General features: G+C 43.8%; 1 protein-coding gene across 1 annotated transcript in view; it reads left to right on the top strand.

Moving 5' to 3' along the window:
• Nucleotides 1-23,741, top strand: part of LOC123358585 (DNA excision repair protein ERCC-5-like) — a 68,804-nt gene that overhangs the window by 28,654 nt on the left and 16,409 nt on the right. Inside the window, exons 10-17 of the mRNA XM_045000965.1 lie at nucleotides 7,420-7,510; nucleotides 9,040-9,215; nucleotides 11,589-11,704; nucleotides 11,785-11,877; nucleotides 13,042-13,102; nucleotides 16,335-16,478; nucleotides 17,618-17,825; nucleotides 18,840-19,787. Coding sequence (XP_044856900.1) covers nucleotides 7,420-7,510; nucleotides 9,040-9,215; nucleotides 11,589-11,704; nucleotides 11,785-11,877; nucleotides 13,042-13,102; nucleotides 16,335-16,478; nucleotides 17,618-17,825; nucleotides 18,840-19,787 — 1,837 coding nt within the window. The remainder of the gene's footprint in view (nucleotides 1-7,419; nucleotides 7,511-9,039; nucleotides 9,216-11,588; nucleotides 11,705-11,784; nucleotides 11,878-13,041; nucleotides 13,103-16,334; nucleotides 16,479-17,617; nucleotides 17,826-18,839; nucleotides 19,788-23,741) is intronic.

Raw genomic sequence — 23,741 nt, 5'->3', positions numbered from 1 at the left:
GTTTACGCTCAGCCAGACACCCGTGCCGAAAAACTATCCCAGCGGGAAGCGCTGTGTATCCGGGAGGCTTTGAAAGCAAGTTTCCTCGGAGAGCAGGGTAACCGATGACTCTCCACTTGATTTTAAGAGAAGCTGATCCTGGGCCTGTGTCTCTATGTGTTGAGTGAGATCTGCGGTTACATACCCCGTTCTCCAAGTTTCCCCCACTTCCAAAACACGTTTTTAAACAAATTAAATGGAACACTTATTTTTAATAAATCTTTCCTTTACTTTGCATTTCTGTTCAGGGTTTGAAACATGGACGCATACTGTGCTGGGTACGGTGTGCACTGATGTACAGACCGCTTGTACAATACAGGACGGACAGCCTCCTGCTCCTACATAGGTCTCTGGGGTGGGGGACGGTTTCAAGTGGTTGTGCATGTAGGGGTGGGTTTGCAGGAAGGGGCGAGTGGTGCCGTCTTTGCATAGGGATTTGGATGCAGGCTCTGGGCTGTGGGTTTGGGCGTAGGAAGGGGTGAGGGGTGTGGGGGAAGGGTGAGTATCTGTCCGTGGATGAGGGCTCTTGTTGGGGCTCAGGGCAGCGGAGAGGATCGCGCCTACGGTGGAAGTGCATGGTAAGGGCAGCATGCCTTAACATTAGGGGGTGGCAGGCGCTAGGACCGTGGACAAGCGTACACATCACAGAATGACCCGGGGCAGCATACACCACACAGAGGGACCCTGGTGACTACTGAATGCAGTCTGTGTGTGACCTGCAGTTGATCCTGCTCCCGATAGTCTGTACCCTGCTAATGTAGGCTATCCCGTGCAATTATAAATCCCCTGCCCCCCCCCTACATACACAGTCTTCTGACACGAAAGACGTGACGGAAAGAGTGAACAACAGCAAACAGCTTTTATTAATCTACTACATAGTGGGGTGATGAAACTTGGATTTGGGACTGGGTGATCCTGTAAGGGAAGCGCTTCTAAACAGTTATAGCGTCAGAGGTGTGTGGAACATTAGCGCTCAGCTGTGGTGCAGTGACAGTTCTCACGGCCCCTACCGCCCCTCCATCTTGTAATTTTCGGTGAGGGGGGGACAGGACTTCTTGGCGTTGGAGGGTGGTTGCAGATACAGTGCAGGGGGGCTCTCTCCTCCTGCCTGCGGTCCTGCAGCACATCAACAAGGCGCCGGAGTGTGTCCGTTTGCTCCCTCATTAGCCCAAGCAGCGTTTGAGTCGCCTGATGGTCTTCCTGCCGCCACCTTTCCTCCCGGTCGATGTGTGTGTGATGCTGTTGAGAGAGGGTCTCCCTCCACTGTCTCTGCTCTGCCGCCTCGCCTCTGGAGCAGGCCATCAGTTCCGCGAACATCTCTTCCCGAGTCTTTTTCTTTCGCTGCCTAATCTGAGCCAGCCTCTGCGAGGGGGATGCCGGGGCAGTCCGGGAAAGATCAGAAGCTGTGTGATGGGAAACAGTAAATGATTTCCTTGAACAGATACATGTTTGCGAACAGTGAACACAGTCTAGTCAGTTTCTCTGAACAAGACCATACAGGGCACCAAGTCTCACGAGATCTCAGGAAAAGTTCGAGATTTCGGAATACGCTCTCATTGGCGGCGCCATTGCACAGGAGAGCGGACAAGCGGGGAGAGACAGCATAATCCGTCTTGCAGACAGTCCTGGTAAGCCTTAAAGTAGATCATGCTTATCAGTTAGTGGATAGCTGTGCTCTCCTGCTAAAGGCAATCTGGAAAGCAGAAAGGCTGAGCCTTTTCCAGCCCCTCCCGCCAGTGCACGGGAAAGATCAATGTCTGCTTGTTCTCTGTGGCCTCCAGCACGTGGCTGTTAAGCTAGGGTCATTGTTATGCAACCTAATTGTAAACCGTTAACAATAGTAACAATACACTAATTGCCCGACTTAGATGCAGCCTGTCCAGACCGACATCACCCTGAGGCAGGTCACTCGCAGTCAGAGAGAGCGGATGCTACTGGAAGCCCTGCACAGACCAGGACCATATGCAACAATACTGGTGGAGGCGATGATTCCTCTCTACATTAGGATCTCCTGGCGCAGAAGAGTGTGCTTCCATGGAGCACCGAATAAGGCACCTCTCCCCAGGAACCTCCTGCGGAGGCTTTTCGAGCTGCTCTCTGAGAGCTTTGTTGAATTGTCCCAAGAGGATTACTGTTCAATCCCTATATGTGTGGACCTACTATTTATATAGTTTGACATGTAAAATTTTGTATATAGTATTTCTATTTTTTCTATACCCGTTTTTAAAAAAATAAAAGTTTCCATGTTTATAGCACTTACCGCCTGATCCTTCCCCTGATTCTGAGTCCGGGTTAACGGGCGGGGAGGGTTGGTAGGGGATCTCTGTGAGGGTGATGAAGAGATCCTGGCTGTCAGGGCAAGCGGTATTGTGTTCGCTGTCGCCTGCGCCGTCCTCCACAAACCCTTCCTCATCTTCCCCATCGGCGAACATCGCCGAGGAACTGTCCAGGTACACTATGCCATCCTCAGAGTCCACGGTCACTGGTGGGGCAGTGGTGGCAGACCCACCGAGAATGGCATGCAGTGCCTCGTAGAAGCGGCATGTCTGGGGCTGTGCTCCGGAGCGTCCGTTTGCCGCTCTGACTTTTTGGTAACCTTGTCTCAGGTCCTTGACTTTCACGTGGCACTGCATCGCATCCCGGCTGTATCCTTTCTCTATCATTGCTTTAGAGACCTTCTCGAAGGTCTTTGCATTCCGCTTGTTGGAGCGCAGCTCCGAGAGCACAGACTCCTCGCCCCACACACCGATCAGATCCAGGACTTCCCGGTCTGTCCATGCTGGGGACCTCTTTCTATTCTTGGATTGGCCGGACTCCTCTGCTGGAGAGCTCTGCATCGTTGCAGGTGCTGCGGAGCTCGCCCCGATGTCCAGCCAGGACGTCAGATTCAAAGTGCCCAGACAGGAAAAGAAATTCAAATTTTCCCGGGTCATTTCCTGTGTGGCTGGTCAGAGAATCCAAGCTTGGACTGCTGTCCAGAGCGTCAACAGAGTGGTGCACTGTGGGATAGCTCCCGGAGCTACTAAGTTCGATTAGCATCCACACCTAGCCTAATTCGAGCTAGCCATGTCGAATTTAGCGCTACTCCACCTGTCGAGGTGGAGTACCAAATTCGAAGTAAAGAGCCCTCTAGTTCGAATTAAATGGCTTCCTGGTGTGGACGGTTGAGCGGTTAGTTCGAATTAACGCTGCTAAATTCGAATTAAAGTCCTAGTGTAGACCAGGCCTTAGGGTACGTCTTCACTACCGGGTGAATCGGTGGGTAGCAATCGATTTCTTGGGGATTGATATATCGCGTCTCATCTAGACGCGATATATCAATCCCCGAACGCGCTCCTGTCGACTCCGGAACTCCACCAACGCAAACGGCGGTAGCGGAGTCGACATAGGGAGCCGCGGATGTCGATCCCACGCCGTGAGGACGGTAAGTAATTCGATCTAAGGTACTTCGACTTCAGCTACGCTATTCATGTAGCTGAAGTTGCGTATCTTAGATCAATCCCGCCCCCCCAGTGTAGACCTGCCCTAAAACACTCTGATGCTATCACTACCATTGTAATGCTAATTGGGAGAGGTGAATTGTTCATGATGTTTCTCAAACCCGCCCCCCTTCTGATTGTCAGTATCTCTATCCAAGGTGCTGCAATCTGTACAGGATTCAAGCAACTGAAAACTGGTAACACTCCCCTCCTTGCTGGTATGATAAACTTGTTTGTCTATTCATCACTTTATTGGCTTGATGAGTGCAATGAGTGTGTAGTTTTGTTCAGTGTTGGCTCAAGGCTTTTACCGGTATATTTATGAGACTGAGCGTAGACATGATTTTGTAGAAGAAGAAACGGTTACTAACATTCTTGTAACTGTTGCTCTTTGAGATATGTTGCTCATGTCCATTCCAATACCCACTCTCCTACCCCTCCGTCAGAGCAGCCAGCAAGAAAGAACTGAAGGGGTGGTGGGTTGGCAGGACCCTATATTGAGTGCCATGAAGGTGTGACCGCGGAGGGCACCCAGGCTGCGGATGCTCTAACAGAGCCGCGAACCAGCGCACCCGCTGCAGACGCTTCTGCCCCGGCCGCGGGACCGGGGAAGGGCGGTGCACCGCGCCGCCCTGCTTGGGGCAGCATAATTTATAGAGCTGCCCCTGCTGAGGGCACGTGGACAAGCTTCCTGTTCTTCTAAAATGCAGGTATCAGCAATTTCAACAATTTTTATCAGGAAGGACATGGTGTCAAGCTGCCCTTTCTGTGGAACCCAAAACCCCCTCCCCTCCTGCCTTGGTTAAGCTAAGGCTGCTGCATGGCCAATTTATGGCCTGCTGACGTGGCTGCTTTTAGCAATAAACAATAGTGGTTTCAGTGCACCCCCCAGCCCTAGGGTTGCCAACTTTCTAATGGCAGAAAACAGAACAGCCTCCCCGTGCCCCACCTCTACCCTCAGGGCACTGCCTCTGCCACACCCCTTTCCTGAGGCCCCACCCCCTGCTCCTTTCATCCCCCCTCCCTCCTTTCTTGCTCTGAAATCTACAAGAGAGGAAGTCTACAAGATGAAACAAAAGCAGGAGGGTGTCCTGTTTATGAATAAAGACAAAGAATTGTTCTGGTATATGTTGGTGTGCAAGGAAACACACTGGGTTCTTCACTGAGGAAGCAAGCTGACAGTGTGCTTGATCATGAAATGAGGGTTCCAGCCAATCTGGCTGTAAAGCGTTAAAAGGATTTGGGGTAAGTATTATACTACAAGACATGAGTATCTAATTAATTAAGTCTAGCCCCTAGGATGCGTGTTATGATTTTATTTTATAAGTAACCATGTTTCCAATATGTCTACTTGCTATTACTTGAATCTCTGTGTTCTGTTAAATAAACTCATATTTGATTTCACTATAAACATATCTAAATGCTGTGAGTTAAGCAGAGTGGTGATCTGAGTGGAACTGGTAAGCTGGGGTATACTGTTTCATCTTTGGAAGCAGAAAATCCATGAATACTGTGAGTGTCCAGGGAACCAGGGTCTGGACACTCCAGGGAGATGCTCAGAGGCCTCAAGTGTTGGGGTGTGCCAATCACTTAACCGTCTGATGAAGTGGGTATTCACCCACGAAAGCTTATGCGCCAATACGTCTGTTAGTCTATAAGGTGCCACAGGACTCTTTGTCGCTTTTTACAGATCCAGACTAACACGGCTACCCCTCTGATACTTATCCTGTAGAGTAACAGCAGGACCTGTGAGGTCTAAAGTGGAGTGCTTGTGTTGACAGCGGAGCTGGAGGCTGATCCATGGCAGGTGCAGACAAGGCTTCCTCACGCTATGGGCAGGTGGTAGCCAGGTGTCTCACAACCCTGGGTGCTCTTGGAAAGCATCACACATGTCAACACAGCTGGGTGCTTGAGAGGTCTGAGGAACTGGTTTTGGGATCTCGGGCAGCGGGACTGCAGAGTGCCATTACCCAAGGAAGGGCTCAGACAAGAGGTCTGTGCCTGGGAGTGTGCCCTAGAATCACAGACCTATAAACAAGAAATGACTCAGGGGACTTAGAAGCATCTGGGGTCCAGGACTGGATCTGCTCACAACAGATTGGTGACTTTTCCAGAAGAGAGGACTGGGCCAGGTTGTAACATTAAGTATCACATTAACTTGCAAGTGCTCAGCATCTATCAGAATTTGGCCTTTAGTGCACAGGACACATTTTATTTAAGTTTCTCTTGACAGTTGAAACACCTACAACACATGGTTTGGGACAAGCCAATCACAAAAAAAGTACACAAATTGTGAGCCAAATTTTGACATGCCCTTATCTATTTGGTGTCAAGTATCAGAGGGGTATCTGTGTTAGACATGCATCCGACGAAGTGGGTATTCACCCACGAAAGCTCATGCTCCAAATCGTGTGTTAGTCCATAAGGTGCCGCAGGACTCGTTGCCGCTTTTATCTGTTTGGCAGTGTTGCGAATTCTCCGCTTTATCTGAAGACTTGCCACAGGTTTTATTGTTAATACCCGAAACTTGGAGTCAAGTAATTACATGAGAATCTCAGGTTTCAATTAAAAAAAAAAAGGCCCCAACCCTGAACCTGCTTCTGCACGTGCTTGACTTCATTACTGTGGGCAGCAGCCCCCCCCCCCCCCCGCTTCACTCCAAGCGAGGGTACCGCTACGCAGGTACAGAAGTGTGTCTGTAGGCAGAACCGGGACGTAAGTTTCTAGCCCTTGGGATGGCCCAGAAAAGGGGATAAAACGGCGGATAAAATTGGGGGGGGAGGGGTGCGCGCGCGGTGACCCGGCAGCGGTTAGTTTCAGTTGAGCGCGAACTACAGCTCCCAGCACGCCCCGCGCCCGCGCATGCTCCCTGCGGCGATCGGCTGGCGAGGCCGGGCTGCTGCGGGGCCGGGGCTCGGCCCGTTCCGCGGGGGAGAAGGAGCCGGTTCGGCGGTAACCGGCCCGGCCCGGCGCTGCAGCGCGGGGCGATGGTGCCGCTGTATAAGCGGGGGCGGGGCGCGTAGGCCGGGGCGCGCTGAGCCTGAGCCCGCGCCGCGCCCCGGGGCGGGGGGGGGGCTGAGAACCGACCCTCCCTGCGGCCAGGCCAGGCCGCGGCAGCCGCTCCCCCTGCTGGGGGCGGAGCCGGGCCCGGGGCGGCAGCGAGACCGGGTATTTGGGGGGAGGGGCTGGATAGTCACCACCCGCCTCCCGCCAGTGGCTGTGGCAGAGCCGCGCTTCCCCCGTTAGGAGGTTTGTACCGCAGCAATTAGACTGTCAAGGGGCGGTGGGTTTTTGTTCTTGCATTTCTTGTTATCTTTAAAGAGACTAAAAGGAAATTGTCAGGTCGGATTTAAACAAACTTACTTGTAAAAAAGATCGGGGGTGGGGGGAGGAGATCAGAGGGCTTTGATCAAATAAATACGCCACCAAACATTGCAGTGTTTTGCTGATGCTCTGTTAAAGTGGAGAACCGGCTTTCACCTTCCTTTTTTCTTTTCTATTTCAAGTTGGCCAAAAGGTTGCATGTTTTTCTCTTTGGTGCAGACTTTACAACGATTCATGTTTTGTCATCGCCAGCAGAGGAAGGATGCTCCAGTATTCAAACCATTTGCCACTAGCCTAGGATTTAGGACTCCTGGGTTTACTTGTATTTCACAGTGAGCTGTTGCCAGTGCTTTGAGATCTGTACTGCCTGCTTATGGCCTGCACTTTTTTTTGCCTTGAGAGATCACCTTGTGCAATACTGCTATAGTTGAGAACTAGAATTACTGGAGGTGGAGCTCCCTTACTATATATAAAAGACAGGGCTACGAAGCGTCATGCATTTGGTGTTGCAGTCATGCTTTTGACAGCCATGTCATGCATTCCCACATCTTACCTGAAATGTCATTTGTCTAGGTGAACAATGGGAGTTCAAGGACTTTGGAAACTGCTTGAATGCTCTGGAAGACCTATAAACCCAGAAACTTTGGAAGGAAAAATTCTTGCTGTTGGTATCCTTAAAACCTTGAGTTGACATACCGTTGCTGACACATGCTGGTCCATCTGTCCCATTGTGAAAAGATGCAGAAATATCCTGAATTGACCTTACCAAAAAATCTGCTAGGACTAGGCATGGTACAGGTATAGACCCTGTGAGTTCGACAGATGAAATCTTATTACTGGAAAGATCATGTGGCAAGGAGTGTTTTAACTGGTTTGGTCTTTATATCTTAGACACAAATGTAGAATGAAATGTTCCAGTAGAGGGTGTGCTAATCGGAAAAGCTGAAAGGAACTGAATTCATTCTGTATGTAGGGTTTCACTTTTGGTTCATGCCAAAAGAGGATGAGGTGAAATGATGCATCTGATTGACTCTAGCTCTGTTCCTGAAGTTTTTCTACACATTAAAGTGCAGTCTATTAATAAAAGGCTTTTCAGTGTTATCAAAGGCACATTCTAAGCCTCTATATTTAAGACATAGTTCAGACTGAAATGAGTTACACTGCAGTTTAGCCTGACAGTACAGAGAGGAATTTCAAAACCCTGTATTAGCTCAGGAAGAGACATAGGCTAGGATGTTTTTTTAAAAACTCATTTATAACCTGGCGTGGTCTGGCCTACCTGGCTGGCCAAACCGGTATAACTTAGTTTGGATATGGTTGAGGTGTGTGGTGGTTTTTTTTTGTTTTGTTTTGTTTTTGTTTTAATAAATAAATAGATAAATGCTATATAAACCACTTATACCACATTCATCATCTGAGCATCAACACATGGTCGCAAAGCATATTTGTTTTAGCACTCTAAATGTGTGGCCAAAGGGAGTGGGATTCTATAACAGTTTTGCTTAAGACAGATACACTGGCTGAAAATTTATCAGAGCATGCATAGGACACCTCTGTTATGCCAAAATTCTGTGTGTTTTATTTTTATTATCCTATATATGGCATTGAAACTAACCACTAATCTTAGTTATCTTCATGGTTTGACTTCAGGGATTACTAGTAAAAATGTAGGAATCGAGGGATGATAAATAACAAACAATAATTAAACTTGTGCCTTTATTGTTATAGATTCCTTACCCAAACAAATGACAGGTTATAGGAGTCCGTATTTCTTAAGCTCATCTGATGTCTGCAGTACTGATGGTCATTTGAACTAGAATATAAAAAAAGAGGAAACTAATAGCTATCTTCTGGGTCAGGAAAAATCAGTTCAAATCATCTTGTTAACATGGAGGAAAGCTGGGAAGCTATTACAATTCATTCACTTACATGAGCAGTGAGGGTTGTTGTATTGGTTGCAGAGTGACTCCATTGCTGCTCTTTTTCTTGGGTATGGTGCTAAGAATTCCTTCCTCTTCCATCTTCGCTATTCCTTGGAGGATCAAGCGACTTCTTGTATACAAACCTAGCTACTTAGGCTTGGAACAGTAGACAAGATTTAGACCTAAATAAATTTAATATAGCTTGTTCATTGCATGGTTAACATGAAATGTGCTTGTAAGACTATACATTTTTTTTCTCTTAACTGTCCTTCAAGATATTAGCATTTGGTTGAATCAAGCAGTAAAAGGAGCAAGGGACCGTCATGGTAACACCATACAAAATGCTCACCTACTCACTTTGTTCCATCGACTCTGCAAGTTGTTGTTTTTTCGAATCCGGCCTGTCTTCGTTTTTGATGGGGAGGCACCACTACTTAAGAGGCAAACTTTGGTTTGTACTTTTTTTGAGTAATTTTATGTTATGTTCTTTCTGGTTCTAAATAAGATAGAGATTTATCAATAGGAAAGTTTATAGAGTAGGTGCCTAGTCCTGCGTCTTTGTAGTGAATAGCAATGCTGTCACTAATGTCAGTGAGAGTAGGATTGGCCTTAAATCAGCTACAGCAAGGGTCGGCAACCTCTGGCATGCGGCTCGCCAGGGTAAGCACCCTGGTGGGCCAGGCCAGTTTGTTTATCGGCAGGTTCGGCGGACCGCGTCTCCCACTGGCCACGGTCTGCGGTCTCAGGCCAATGAGGGTGGCGGGAAGCCGTGGCCAACACATCCCTCAGCCCAAGGCGCTGCCCCTATTGGCCTGGGAGGGTGAACCGCGGCCAGTGGGAGCTGCAGTCTTACTACGCAGCAGATAAACAAACTGGCCCGGCCCGCCAGGGTGCTTGCCCTGGCGAGCCGCGTGCCAGAGGTTGCTGACCCCTGAGCTACAGTAAGTACAGAAACAAGGGCTCCTCTTATACATTGTTTCCTCATGAACATATGCATAATTATAGTCTAAAGATCAGATTATAATGTTTAATTATTGTGCTTATGCAAGTGACTTGATATATTTAAACCAATCTCAAAAATTCTAGTTTCTCACTTGACTGAGCATGTGTATTTTTAAATGGGTGAGTAAAAGCTATAACGGGGCAGCAACCTTTCAGAAGTGGTGTGCGGAGTCTTCATTTGTTCACTTTAATTTAAGGTTTCGTGTGCCAGTAATACATTTTAACATTTTTTAGAAGGTCTCTTTCCATAAGTCTATAATATATAACTAAACTATTGTTGTATGTAAAGTAAATGAAGTTTTTTTTAAAATGTTTAAGAAACTTCATTTAAAATTAAATTAAAATGCAGAGCCCTCCTGGACCAGTGGCCAGAACCTGGGCAGTGTGAGGGCCACTGAAAATCGGCTCGCGTGCCGCCTTTGGCATGTGTTCCTAGGTTGCCTACCCCGATCTATAATTACCACAATGACTTTGATGATAAACTAAATGGTGGGCAAGTAGATTTTGTGTCTGGGTTGGTAAATTTTGATACATTTTCATCTTCAGTTTACAAAGATAATTTACATGGTGAATCACTGCTGTGGTTCTACAAATGTGTGCAGAAATCTCATTAATATTGGGGTCCTTTGTGCTAGGTACGGTGCAAGCCAAATCAGTGGCCTCTGATCAGGCAACCATTGTATGGTGGACCTTGTCCCTGTATGGGATCTCCATTAATTTAATGGGGATACCCCTGGACATTGAAGTTAATGGGGCCTAGTAGAGGGGGTTGTCTGCACAGAATCAGTTGCAGGACTGAACCCTAAATTAAGACAAGACACAAGAAGTCTGTGAAAAGAGGAAGTAGGAGAGGAAGAATGAAGATAGCAGTGGCAGGGAAGTGTGCAGACTGTGTGCAGTTTACCAGGTTATTTAAAAAAAATAAATCAGACATTAAGCATAACAAGAATTCACCATTCTTCTCAATTGTTTAAGTGAAGTACACTATGCATTAGAAGTCAGTTATAATTTCACAAGTACCTATATAATGAACCTGGGCTAATCCAGTTTAGTAGTGGATGACTTTCATTTCATAATCCTTTCCTGTTTTAATACTTTTGCAATTATGAAAAAAAAAAGCCCTATAAAAAGATTGGAACTTATTTGTGATTGGGATGAGGAATTATTTTAAAAAAATCTAATAATTCCAGCACATCTCTCACAGGGAACAATGCTTGCCACGTCCCGCAGTGTTTCTTCTGAAATATAGCATGGCTATTAGAAAACTGGATCATCCAGCTGTTCTATTTTTATAAAATGATTAGTACTAAAGTTAATTTTTTTTCAAAGTACTTTTATTTAATTTTGATTAATTTAAACAAGGAAATGTGATGCTATTATGTGATTTGCTGCTCCTCTTTTTCTTAGAAAGCAGGAAATCTTAAAAAAACCATTCAAAACCCAGGAAAAACCCTTCTGGGATGCTGTATGTTCCAGATGTATGTATATGATCATAGCAGATTTGTGATAACCATGAGGGAGGAGGAAAAGTCTAGCAGCTTCCAAGATACCAATTTTAAAACTGGAAGTCAATGAGGAAAGATTGCAGGATTGGGCTCTTTTATAGATAATAATCTAGTTTCTGATATTTATGCAGGCATGATATGGAAAGCTCATGTCCATTAATATGAAAACCATTCTTTTTTTATAAAAATAAAAAATCTGTCACCTACAGTGTCTCAATTTACAGCTCATTATAAGAGTAATTCATTTGAAAAATATCTTCCATTTACAAGAAATATCCTTTTAGTGAAATCTGATGTTAGTCATTGCATGTTCGCAGGCAAAACGAAGACAAAGAAAAGAATTGGCAGTCAGTGACTCTAAGAAAACTACCGAAAAACTCTTGAAAACTTTCCTGAAAAGACAAGCTATCAAAACAGCTTTAACAGGCAAAAGGCAAAGGCAAAACTATTATTTTCCTCTTGTTTCAGTGGTAGTTTTTGCTTAGATATTAACTCTTCCAACTTTTTCTTAAGCAATGAAGCACTGCCCAGTATTTCACAAGTTCGAAGAGAAGAAATTGATGATATGTATGTATTGTCTTCTTTACAAGAGGAAGAAAAAAAGAGGTAAGCAATGCTAAGACAAGTAGCTCAGTCTGATATGTTAAAATCCATATTGAAAGTTTTTAATGCTGTTTTTGAGATTGTTGATAAATCTACTCTTTGTCCTAGAGTGTTCCTCCATGGGATGGAAACTGTATTTACTTGCTGCTATTTATTTTGAGTTAACTTTGTTTTCATGAAAGAGGCGGGGCTGATAACCCTGAGACTGAAGCCCTCTTGTATCTATAGGGAACTGACTGGTAGAGCAAGCTTTCCTGCACCAACCTGTACATTTGCCTCCATCCTGATCTGAAGTGACTTCTGAAGATGAGAGGGCTAGATCAGTCTCGAGGCCTATTCAGTTGGCCCTTTTTTTTTTGATCAGAGTAACCAGCAGGGGTACCGTTAATGTTTTTAGTTTTTTAATGTAGCTATTTCTGTGTTAAAAATCAGAATGAGGCCTCCAAATAACTGTCACAACTGACCTAGTTCAGGTTTGACTGAGTATCTCATTACCCAGTAGTGATGGTTAAGGCTTCGATTTTTGTCGTGGATATTTCCAGTAAAAGTCATGGACAGGTCACAGGCAATAAACAAAAATTCACGGAAGCCATGACTTGTCCCTGACTTTTGCTAAAAAATATCTCTGACAAAAAGGGGAGTGAGGCGGGTCCAGCACCCTGCCCCACTGCATGAAGCAGCTGGGAGCTGTGGCCCCCACCCCTGCGCAGTGGCTGGGAGCTGAGTGGGGGTGTCCCCCACTACCCTGCAGGATTGGGAGCTGCTGGGGGGCCCACGGTGACTGGGGAGCTCCAGAGTTCCCCTGCTGCCCATGGCGGCTGGGCAGCTTGAGGGGCCCTGCTGCTGGTGGTGGCGGGTCTGCTGCGGTGCCCCAGTGTCACGGAAGTCTCTGGAATTCGTAGATTCTGTGACTTCTGTGGCAATCATGGCCTTAGTGATGATCTTTGTATCCTATCCAATCCAATTCCTCTCCATCTTTTCTGCTAGCCTGTCTTTTTTTTTTTTTAATTATACATTTCAGATTAGTTAGTTTCTTAGTTTTCCTGTTCATGAGCAAGCAGTAGGTTAATTCTATTTTGCCTGTTATAAAAAAACTTTATTGATACATATGTTTAAAAAACCCTACAGCTTCCTTTTTGTCCACCTAGCTTCCTTTTGTAATTTTAGTTCAGAAGACGAAGATGAAAAAGAGTGGGAAGAGAGAATGAGCCAAAAGAAAATATTGCAGGTAACTGCATTTGAATAGCTCTGTAATTGTGTCAAGTATCAGAGGGGTAGCCATGTTAGTCTGGATCTGTAAAAGCAGGAAAGATTCCTGTGGCACCTTATAGACTAACATCTATAAGGTGCCACAGGACTCTTTGCTGCTTTTGTAATGTGAAAATTTTCAATCACTCACTCCAAATGGATAATCTTAACAAGAACCAACAAATATACTGCTTGGGGTGTATAGATGTACCACATTTAATTCCTGGTGTCAAAATAGGATTGCCTGCCTAAGGGACCAATAACTTCTAAAATGTCTGATATCTTGTTAATTTCAAAATGTAGAAATTAGTGCTATCTCCTGGTGGAGAGCTGGAGACTCAATTTTCTAGTGTTTTATAGTATTTCTTTCTAACGTAGTGATTCATGAAATATTGGACCATTTAGAGAAAAAATACATTTTTGTTACTCAGAGTTAACTCTATGTAAAACACTGCAGAAAACTTAAAAGAAATGTATATGTACCTTTTCAGTCTTTCTTTCTCTCAATAAAGTATGAGAGGATGTTGGGAGTCCCTCCTGTCAAAATTCACAATTTATTCATTTCAAAAACTTTAACTCAATTGGGCCTCTTCTTTTATCATTATGTCCCTTTGTTTGTCCCACTCCTGTTGTCTCTGCTCCTCCCTTTGGCTCTCATTCCAACTTTTGTCTTTGTCCCTGCAACAAATGCTATCCCTACAAGTGGAACTCTTTCAGCACGCTCACTCTCTTCAAGCATTTCCTATTCCCTTCTTCTCTTCATTGAATAATTCTAAACCCTCGCTTTTGCTCTGCTTTGTCTATCTGGGTGTGCTAGTCTTACCTTATTTAGACTGTAAGGCAGAAAATGTTTTTATCTATGGCCCTAATCATGCAGTCAGATGTGGTCAGTCAGGTTCTTGCATCCATATGCAGAATGGCTCTGCATGGGTGCAAGAGTCCACCCTGCCAGGTTCTAATTGCAGAATTGAGAACTGTTTTTCTAAAGTGTCATTTCTGTTGTTGTTGTTGTTGTTGCTACCTAAAAGCATTGATAATATTAATGCTCATGTGCAACTATTCAAATTCTATGTATTTAATTTTCAGTAGTATAGCTATATATTAAAAAAAATCCTAGGTTACAACCATGTTTTAAAGGTCTATATTTTGTGACCTGCTAGGGTTAGAAACATCATGGCACAGCAATAGAAATACTTTCAGGATAGGGAAAGTTTTCAAATGACATTTTCTGGACTTTTATTAAGAGAAAAGAGATGAATTTTTTTTAGTAGGGCGTGAAAATGTTTCTTTTTTAAAAAATATAAATATTTGGGCTTACACTGTTATTTATTCAACAGTCATGCCACTTCTTAACTACAGTGTCACTTGAAAGTGAGAACAGGCATTCGCATGGCACTGTTGTAGCTAGTGTTGCAAGATATTTACGTGCCAGATGCACTAAAGATTCATATGCCTCTTTATGCTTCGGCCATCATTCCAGAGGACTTGCTTCCATGCTGATGATGCTCATTTTGGGGGGGCGGGAGGGGAAAGCGTTAAATAAATTTGTGTCTGAACTCCTTGGAGAGAGAATTGTATGTCTTCTGCTTTGTTTTGCCTGCATTCTGCCATATATACCTCTATCCTATATAACACTGTCCTCAGGAGCCAAAAAATCTTACTGCATTATAGGTGAAACCGCATTATATCGAACTTGCTTTGATCCGCCGGAGTGCGCAGCCCCACCCCTCCCGGAGCACTGCCTTACCGTGTTATATTCAAATTCGTGTTATAATGGGGTAAAGGTGTATTTCACATTATAGCAGTCTCTGATGGTGACCCAGCACATGTTGTTCTTCGTAAGGACACTTTCACTGCAAATTTGACAAAATGCAAAGAAGGTACCAATGTGAGATTTCTAAAGATAGCTATAGCATTAGACTCAAGATTTAAGAATCTGAAGTGCCTTCCAAAATCTGAGCGGAACAAGGTGTGGAGCACACTTTCAGAAGTCTTAAGAGCAACACTCTGATGCGGAAACTACAGAACCCAAACCACCCAAAAAGAGAGACAGCCTTCTGCTGATGGCATCTGACTCAGATGATGAAAATGAATGTCAGTCTGCATTGCTTTAGATCGTTATCAAGCAGAACTCATCATTAGTATGGATGCATGTCCTCTGGAATGGTGGTTGAAGAATCAAGGGACATGAAACTTTAGCGCATCTGGCATGTAAATATGTTGTGATGTGAGCTACAACAGTGCCATGCAAACGCCTGTTCTCACTTTCAGGTGACATTGTAAACAAGAAGCAGGCAGCAGCATCTTCTGCAAATGTAAACAAACTTGTTTGGCTGAGTGGCTGAACAAGAAATAGAACTGATGGGACTTGTAGGCTTTAAAGTTTCACATTATTTTATTTTTTGAATGCAGGAGGGTTTTTTTTTTTGTACGTTTGTAAGTTCAACTTTCATAATAGAGATTGCTTTACAGTCCTTGTGTTAGGTGAATTGAAAAATACTATTTTTGTTTTTTAAAGTGCAAATATTTGTAATAAAAATAAATATAAAGTGAGCACGGTATACTTTGTATTCTGTGTTGTAATTGAAATCAATATATTTGAAAATGTATAAAACATCCAAAAATATTTAAATAAATGGTATTCCATTATTGTTTAACAATGTTTTTAATCGCATGATTAATGGTTTTTAACAGCTTGACAGCCCTAAATAAAAGCCTTGTTGTATTAACTCAGGGGTCGGCAACCTCTGGCATGCAGCTCGCCAGGGTAAGCACCCTGGTGGGCCGGGCCAGTTTGTTTATCTGCCACGTCGGCAGGTTAGGCGGGTTTGTTTATCTGCCACGTCGGCTCCCGCTGGCTGCGGTTTGCCGTCCTAGGCCAGTGGGGCCAGTGGGAAGCGCTGTGGGCTGAGGGATATGCTGGCCGCGGCTTTCCGCCACCCCTGTTGGCCTGGGACGGTGAACCGCGGCCAATGGGAGCCGCAGTCCGTCAAACTTGCCAATGTGGCAGATAAACAAACTGGTCCGTTCTGCCAGGGTGCTTACCTTGGCGAGCCGCGCGCCAGAGGTTGCCGACCCCTGTACTAACTTCTGATTTGAGAGACTAAATACTGTATATTTGACTTTCCATTTGGTTATGAGTTACTCTATATATGTTTGTTGCCTTGGTCATATGAAATTAGTGTTTTTAAGTTCTCTTTCATTTCTTACAGGAAGAATTCTTTGACAATCCTCATTCTGTAGACATTGAATCAGAAGACTTCAGCAGTCTGCCTCCAGAAGTGAAACATGAAATCCTGACAGACATAAAGGAGTTTACAAAGCGACGAAGAACATTATTTGAGACAATGCCAGAGGTAAAATTTAAAAAATCCATCAGCTTTTTTAAAGCCAGTAGGATAGAATCTGCTGCCATTAGTGCCGATGAAGACTGCATTAGTATCTCACATCAAGAAATCCTTACTCCCGGTGCTATGTCAGAAAAGTGACTGCACAAAATGTCAGAGTAATGGTTCTCAACAAACTTGCTTTCTGTATGTATTCAGAGTTTTGGTTTCTGACTTCTGTTAGAATTGCAGAGCCAAGATTGCTTTATAATAATCCACTCTTGCATTGTGGCTCATGCATCACCACCAGAATTATTCTGTAATTGGAACTTAGTGAATCTTATTATTTATGATAAGTCAGGTGGAAAGAAAACAACTTCACTTCCAGATCCCAAATTGCATGCAAAGCTGGAAGTTGGGAAACCTCTTTTTTAAAATTGTAAACTAAGCAAATGTGTAAAAAGTTATTAAGAGACAGCTGGAACTCTGCAGTGCTCACTTTTGAGAGCACAACTATATTTTGAAGTGTAATAGGACTGTTTAGCCGGCAGCTGGCACTGAAACCTGCCAGTGTAGATGTTGTAATAGGCAACCACATTTAAATCACCCCAGTGTGGGTTCCATTATAATTTTATTTGTTTTGTAGTTATGGACCATCTCTATTAAATGACCAGTTTTTTCCTGGTCATGTAAGAGAGGTATCAGTGTATTTAAACAATGTTCCTAAGTATATTTAAAATAATTATTTAATACTGTGTCACAGTTCAAGGACAACTGCATCTGTATTTCACTTCAGCGGTACAGCAAGGGCACCCACTAATTGCTTCCAGCTCCCCAGCTGTTACCTTTCTCAGGGGAGACCCGCATCTCTCTCCCTTCTGACCTTGGTATTTCTAAGCTGCACAGTATCCTGCCTTCACTGTCTATTTCCCAGCACAGACAGGTTGCCTAAGGACATCTGCTTGGTTTCTCTTCAGAGACTAATAACAGAGTGATTGTCAACAGTTATGTTATCAAGTAGCACATCCTGTGCAAGTCTGTTTTATTCTTAAGGTAAAACATAATAAAAAAACACAAAAATAACCTACAAGCATGTGATTAAGCTTACCAGAATTAACTGCAACCCTAACCTGGATTTTTATGTTTTTTGTTTGTTTGTTTGTTTTAAGGAGTCCAATGACTTCTCACAATATCAACTCAAGGGTTTGCTTAAAAAAAACAATCTAAATCGATACATAGAAAATGTGGAAAAAGAGATGAGCCAGCAGGACTCAGGCCACATCCAAACCCAATATGAAAATGAGGGGGGCTTCATGAAACAAGTGGAAAGCAAGAGGGTAGTCTCTGAAGATACTTCTCACTACATTCTGATAAAAGGTATTGTAATGTTCTCTCTGTACTTCCTGAAATTTCTCACTGGGTTTGGGCACTCTGTATTGCTGTCTGTCTTGTGTATTACTACTGAGAAATCTGAGTTCCATATACAGAAATATATACAGTAAAAGCTTTTTTTAACCAGCATACTGGAGGAATGGAGGGTGCTGGTAAATTAAAAATGCCAGTTAACTCAGAGGGAGGGGTTTGGAGTGCGGGGTGGGGGTGTGGGGCAGGGATGTGGGAGGGGCTGCAAAGCCCTGGACTCTAGGAGGGGGCTTAGGACAGGGGGTTAGGGTATGGAAGGGGGCTCGGGATGCTGGATGGGAGGCACTCACCTCCGGTGGCTACCTGCAAGTAGCTCCCCATCCCTGCTGCTCCTGGCAGAGGCGGAGCCAGACAGCTTTGCAAGCAGGTATGCTGCCTCTGTCTGCAGGCTCCGCCACCCCTCCCCACCCCTGCAGCTCCCATTGGCCGTGGTTCCCGGCCAATGGGCTGGGAGCTGCAGAGCCAGCACTCGGGGATGGGGGACGGAGGCAGCATGCCTGCAGAGCTTCCTGGCCGTGCCTCCGCCGGCAACAGCAGGGATGGGGAGCCACTTGCAGGGATCCGCCGGAGGTGAGTGCCCCTTCTATCTGGCATCCTGAGCCCCTCCTGTGCCCCAACCCCCTGCCCCAAGCTCCCTCACAGAGTGTGCCCCGCAGCCCCTCCCACGCTCCAGCGCCCTGCAGGCCCTGCACCAACCGCACTATAAATTGGACTTTCAGTGCAGATCAGAAATGCTAGTTTATAGAGCTTACTGGTTGGTCAAGTGCCGTATAAAAGTTTACTGTAGTTGATACTTTCAGTATAATGAACTATAACACTAAGATTATTACATTGCAGAGAAATAGAGTAGTAAGACTTGGTTATCAACCACCAACTTTTTATGATTTTAAATCTAATTCATTATAGCAGAAAAGGAAAATATATGAAGAGTTACATATGAATAAACTTAGCAATATTTTTCTTTTTCAGGTATTCAAGTAAAGGAAGCCACCAGTACCCACTTAGAAACTCTTTCAGTTGGGCATTCTTCCACAGGACCTGAATATAATATACCTGATAAAATACAAAATGAAATGAATACTAATACCAAACCACCTTCACCTGAAAAGTTAAAGACAGAGAAGGCTAGCAATGCAGTTGGAGCACCACCTTCTCCCAGAACTTTGCTTGCTATACAGGCAGCTATGTTAGAAAGCAGCTCGGAAGAGGAGCCAGAGGATGAAGATAAAAGGCAGCCTAATTTGGACCAAGCCACTCTCTGCCCCAGTATAGCTGAAGACAATGTATCACCAAGAACACTACAGGCTGTTCAGCAAGCTCTAAGTGGTGGTGGTGATGATGTGAGAGCAGTTATTACCATTAGTGCTGATAGAACACAAATGGAAATGTCAGGAGTGAAGAATCTTATTAGTAGCTCAGATGAGGAAGATGAGGTTCCTAAAATTAAGGATGGAAAAGAGCCGCTACTTTTACCTACAATTCTTTCAACAAACACCGTCCTTATGCAAGAAACAAGTCAGTCAGATTTTTTCCCAATTCCTGTATCTAAAGGTGTGTCCACGCCATGTGTTAAAAATGACTCCTCTGTTGAAATCATTAGAATAGGTAAAGAAGAGACAGAAGACGAACAAGATTACACTTCAAAAGTGGACTCATATTCTCTGCAAGAAAATATGAATATTTGCATGCAGAAACCAGTAAGTTCCACAACAAAGACCATTTCGGTAGCTATGATTCATTCAGAAACTACAGAAATTCCCAACAACGGGGAATCTGAAAATGTAGAGTGTGTTTTACCAAAAGCTGAAAAGAATACTTCTGAGCTACAGCATCCACTTTCAGTCACTCCAGAAATAGCAAATCCTGATGAGGCAAGAGTACAAAGGAAATCACAGTTTGAAGAGAGTGATTCAGATGGTATGTGCAGCATGCTGTTTTTTTTTCATATTTGATTGTGGTAGCCAAGGCCCCAATCAGGATTAGAGCCCCATTGTGCTAATTGCTGAACAGATACACAGGAAGACAAGATTCCCTACCCTGAAGAGTTTACAGTCTACTGACATGATCCTTGAATTTACCTCTTCTAATAGAGACAAAGCTGTATTTTTAAAACATCTTATGTATGATTTTTTTTTTAAATTAGGCCTTATTGACAAATATAATCTCTTGTAGACAGGAAGAAGTGCTTAATTTTTTTTTTAATTTTTTTTAGTACAAAGCAGTTTTTAATATGGGATTTTTTTTTATACTTTAATTGTAGGGAGAAGTAATTTTATTCGATTGTAAATTTGAAATGAGAGGATTTGATTAAAATGATTTCTTATCCTCTGTCACAAGTCAATATTTTCCCAAAGAGGGACTGTCAGTTGCTCTAGTTATGATAAGCCTTATTTCAGAGATCATTCCCAAATTTGTCTTGTTTTGATACTGATTTATAAATCAGAAGAACTTTCCGATACTACGCTTAATATTCCAACAGTATTCAGTCTTTCTGATTGTCAAAGAGAAATTCATCATTTGGAAATTTTTCTTGACAAAAACCCAGCAGTGTATCAAAGCACAGTAGGGGTGACAACTGTTCATATAAAAGTGTTCTGTATAAAAAATAATACCCAGATCATCCTTTGCATTTGATTGTAATCCAGCAAGAGTTAAGTAGCCATTTGACTAACAAAATGTATTTAGGTATCCAAATGTTATATTAATTTAAAAAAGTATGTTATAAACTGTTAATAACTGGGTAATCTAGGATTTGCCAGAACTCAGGCAAATATGATTTTTTTTTTCTAAAATTGAGATCATCCAGTGGTTTGACACGATCATCTTAGTCCCTGGGAAAAGAGACCCAGTGTCTATAAACACTTTGCCTCCTTATATAGAAATAACAGATCTTAGACTCCGTAATAACTTAATTTGACAGGGAAGAACACTTCTGTCCCATATCCAAGTCTGATTTTGGTATTAGAACCTTAAATTTGATGTATTTTTAGTTGTTTGCTCAATAAATCTGGGAACATATAAATACATCTTCTCTTGATAAGTAACTGATTTCCTCCAATTTTAATATAAAACTTTCTCTGATCCTCTGGGAGCAAACAATATATATCAGCTGCCAATTGATATCTTAACATTTTGACCAGTGACTCAATTCAATGGCAAAAAACCTATATTAACGCAGAGTTAATGTTGATTGGTGGTATATTGTGCTTTTGCAGAATGCTGAGTTGAGCAAAACTCCTCCAACATCTGAAAACCAAGAACTGCAGAGTTCAGGCTGCACATGCATATTTAACTCTGCCCTCTTTCAGCAAATCTATCCTGTTAACACCGATAGCTTTACTCTGCCAACCCCACAGTTCCCGAAATGTGTGTGCTGTTCACCTCCTTTTATTATCCACTTATTCTCTCACCTACAGGATTCCATCTAACACTATGGCGGGAGGGAGAGGCAGTTGACCATGGCACATTCCCTCTGTTCCTCTGGCAGTTGTCAATTGGAATTATTTGCATATACTCCAGGCACAGTCAGTGTGTTAGGTGTACTTGCACTAAATGGTGGAGGCAGCAGTTGGGCCTGCTAAGTAAGGTGTGTTTGTGACAGGTGGACATGTGTGACAAGGCAGTGATTAGGATATGAGGAGATCTATGTCTTGCACCCAGAAGTGTGAGTGCTAAGGGAAGAGCTGCACGTGTACCTTCAGGATTGTAGTATGCATTATTTCAGTGTAGAATTGTGTATATGTTGTATAATTAGCAGGGCACAGGAGTATTATTACAAAGGGCATTGTCAGCAACGAGGGGAACATAAGAATTCTAATGCTTAAATGATGCTTACATGAAAGTGAGATTGCATCCTGTGAGTAAGTGTAAGAGAGCTGTAAAATGCTGTGAAGTGGTGGTCCCTAAATTTTACATGTGTTATTCTCTCTGAGGAGATGTCTAAGTGCGTGAGTGTACATCAGGATCTGGAACCTCCTGAATCTTAGTGCCAAGAGCCACTGTGAGTATGTGCTATGTGCATAGTGAGGCACTGCTCAAAGAGGGTAGAGGAAAGGGGGTGTGGGCAACCTTTTCCCCCTACGCCTCTCTTTTTGCCCTTTAATAGAGTTAGCTGGAACCCTGTGGATGAAATGGGTTGAAAAAGGAGGTAAACAACTTGTACATTTTTTTTGAGGGGAGGGGGTCTGTAACTTGGGAATCCTTTCGTCATGAACCCAGATTTGGATCACTAATGCTACTCTGCACCTCCATGAAGCAATCCACTTAAACATTTGGATGTTAGACCACATACAAGATTTGAGCTTTAAAGCATAAAAAAATAGTTGGAATGGAAATTCTCTAGTTCTTTCTCTGTATTGGTACATGTACAGTGTAAACATGTATATGTTCTTTAATGTTGTTCTCTATTTGGGTCCCGCAAAGATTTAGTGGGTACCATGCGCTGCCTTGGGTAAAATGCTGCATATTGAAACCATTTTTGATCCATATCTCATCAATAGGTTCATTTCTAGCTCTGGGCAAAAAAAAAACCCACTTAGAAACTTTTTTTTTTAAATGTCATTTTTTTGGGAGGGTTTATCTCCAGAACTCCTAGCTTGGATGACTCCAAATTCGTGCCATTAATCCTGTCCTGCAACCTCCTGAGTTAGTCAGATTTCCTTGAAATTTGGTGTGTCAATGTTAGAGGATTTACAAAGGTTGATGTTTAAACTGTAATGATGCTCCCACACCACTATATAATAAACATTCTTTTTGTATAAGAGGAGAGAAATCTTTGGGCTAGATTCTCCCCTGTGAACATTATTGCTATTCCCGGTAATTGAAACCTCTAGTTTCATGTAATTCTTTAGCGTGGAAGGCAAAGTTTACCATTCTCTTCCCTAAATTTGAGCAAACTCTGTATTGATGGCCAGCCACTTTAGCTCCCCTAGCTCCATGAACCATTTGGCTCATGCAAAAAGTCGTGCTGCTAAGTTATTACCTGTCTGCTGAATCTGGATCCCACCTTGAAGGGGTGAGGAAATTCCATGGCACAGAGAGGTAAGCAGCATAAATTAATTTAAGCTACTTTGGACTTGGTGTAGAACAGGGGTCGGCAACCTCTGACACGTGGCTCGCCAGGGTAAGCACCCTGGCAGGCCGGGCCAGTTTGTTTACCTGCCGCGTTGGCAGGTTTGGCCGATTGCGGCTCCCACTGGCCGTGGTTCGCTGTCCCAGGCCAATGGGGGCGGTGGGAAGCCACGGCCAGCACATCCCTCGCCTGCGCTGCTTCCCGCCACCCCTGTTGGCCTGGGACGGTGAACTGCGGCCAGTGGGAGCTGTGATCGGCCGAACCTGCCGACGCGGCAGGTAAACAAACTGGCCCGGCCTGCCAGAGTGCTTACCTTGGTGAGCCACGTGCCAGAGGTTGCCGACCCCTGGTGTAGAATCTCGCAGACACTTGCTGCCCTTTTCTACCCATAGAACTGTGAGGTCAGCAGGAAGGGTGGTATTGCCCTCATGTATGCTGGATTCATGGGTATAAGCTTCCATCCTCTGATAGAAGTGGTGAAGAGAGAAATTCATTGAGGGATGAGGCTGTTCAGATGCTTGCTCCTGTCATTAAAGATCTATACTAACATTTATTTTTGAACTGTTTTGTTTTCCTATACAATGCATTTAAAACTGTAAACCTCTTATGCTCTATTTTATCTTCTGTGTTTTTATTGCACGCTGTCACAATTTTATTACTCATTTAAATATACGATTATGCAAAGTAATGAGCGATCTCTTCTGTTTAAAAACAAACCAACCTGCCCCTTTAATTAAAAAAAAAAAAGTTCCTGTGAGAGGGTAGGACTAATGCCATTACATAAACCAAAATCTGTTTTC

This window comes from Mauremys mutica, chromosome 1, assembly GCF_020497125.1.
Source record: "Mauremys mutica isolate MM-2020 ecotype Southern chromosome 1, ASM2049712v1, whole genome shotgun sequence".
Classification (NCBI taxonomy): Eukaryota; Metazoa; Chordata; order Testudines; family Geoemydidae; genus Mauremys; species Mauremys mutica.
This window is presented reverse-complemented; position numbering and strand designations above follow the sequence as displayed.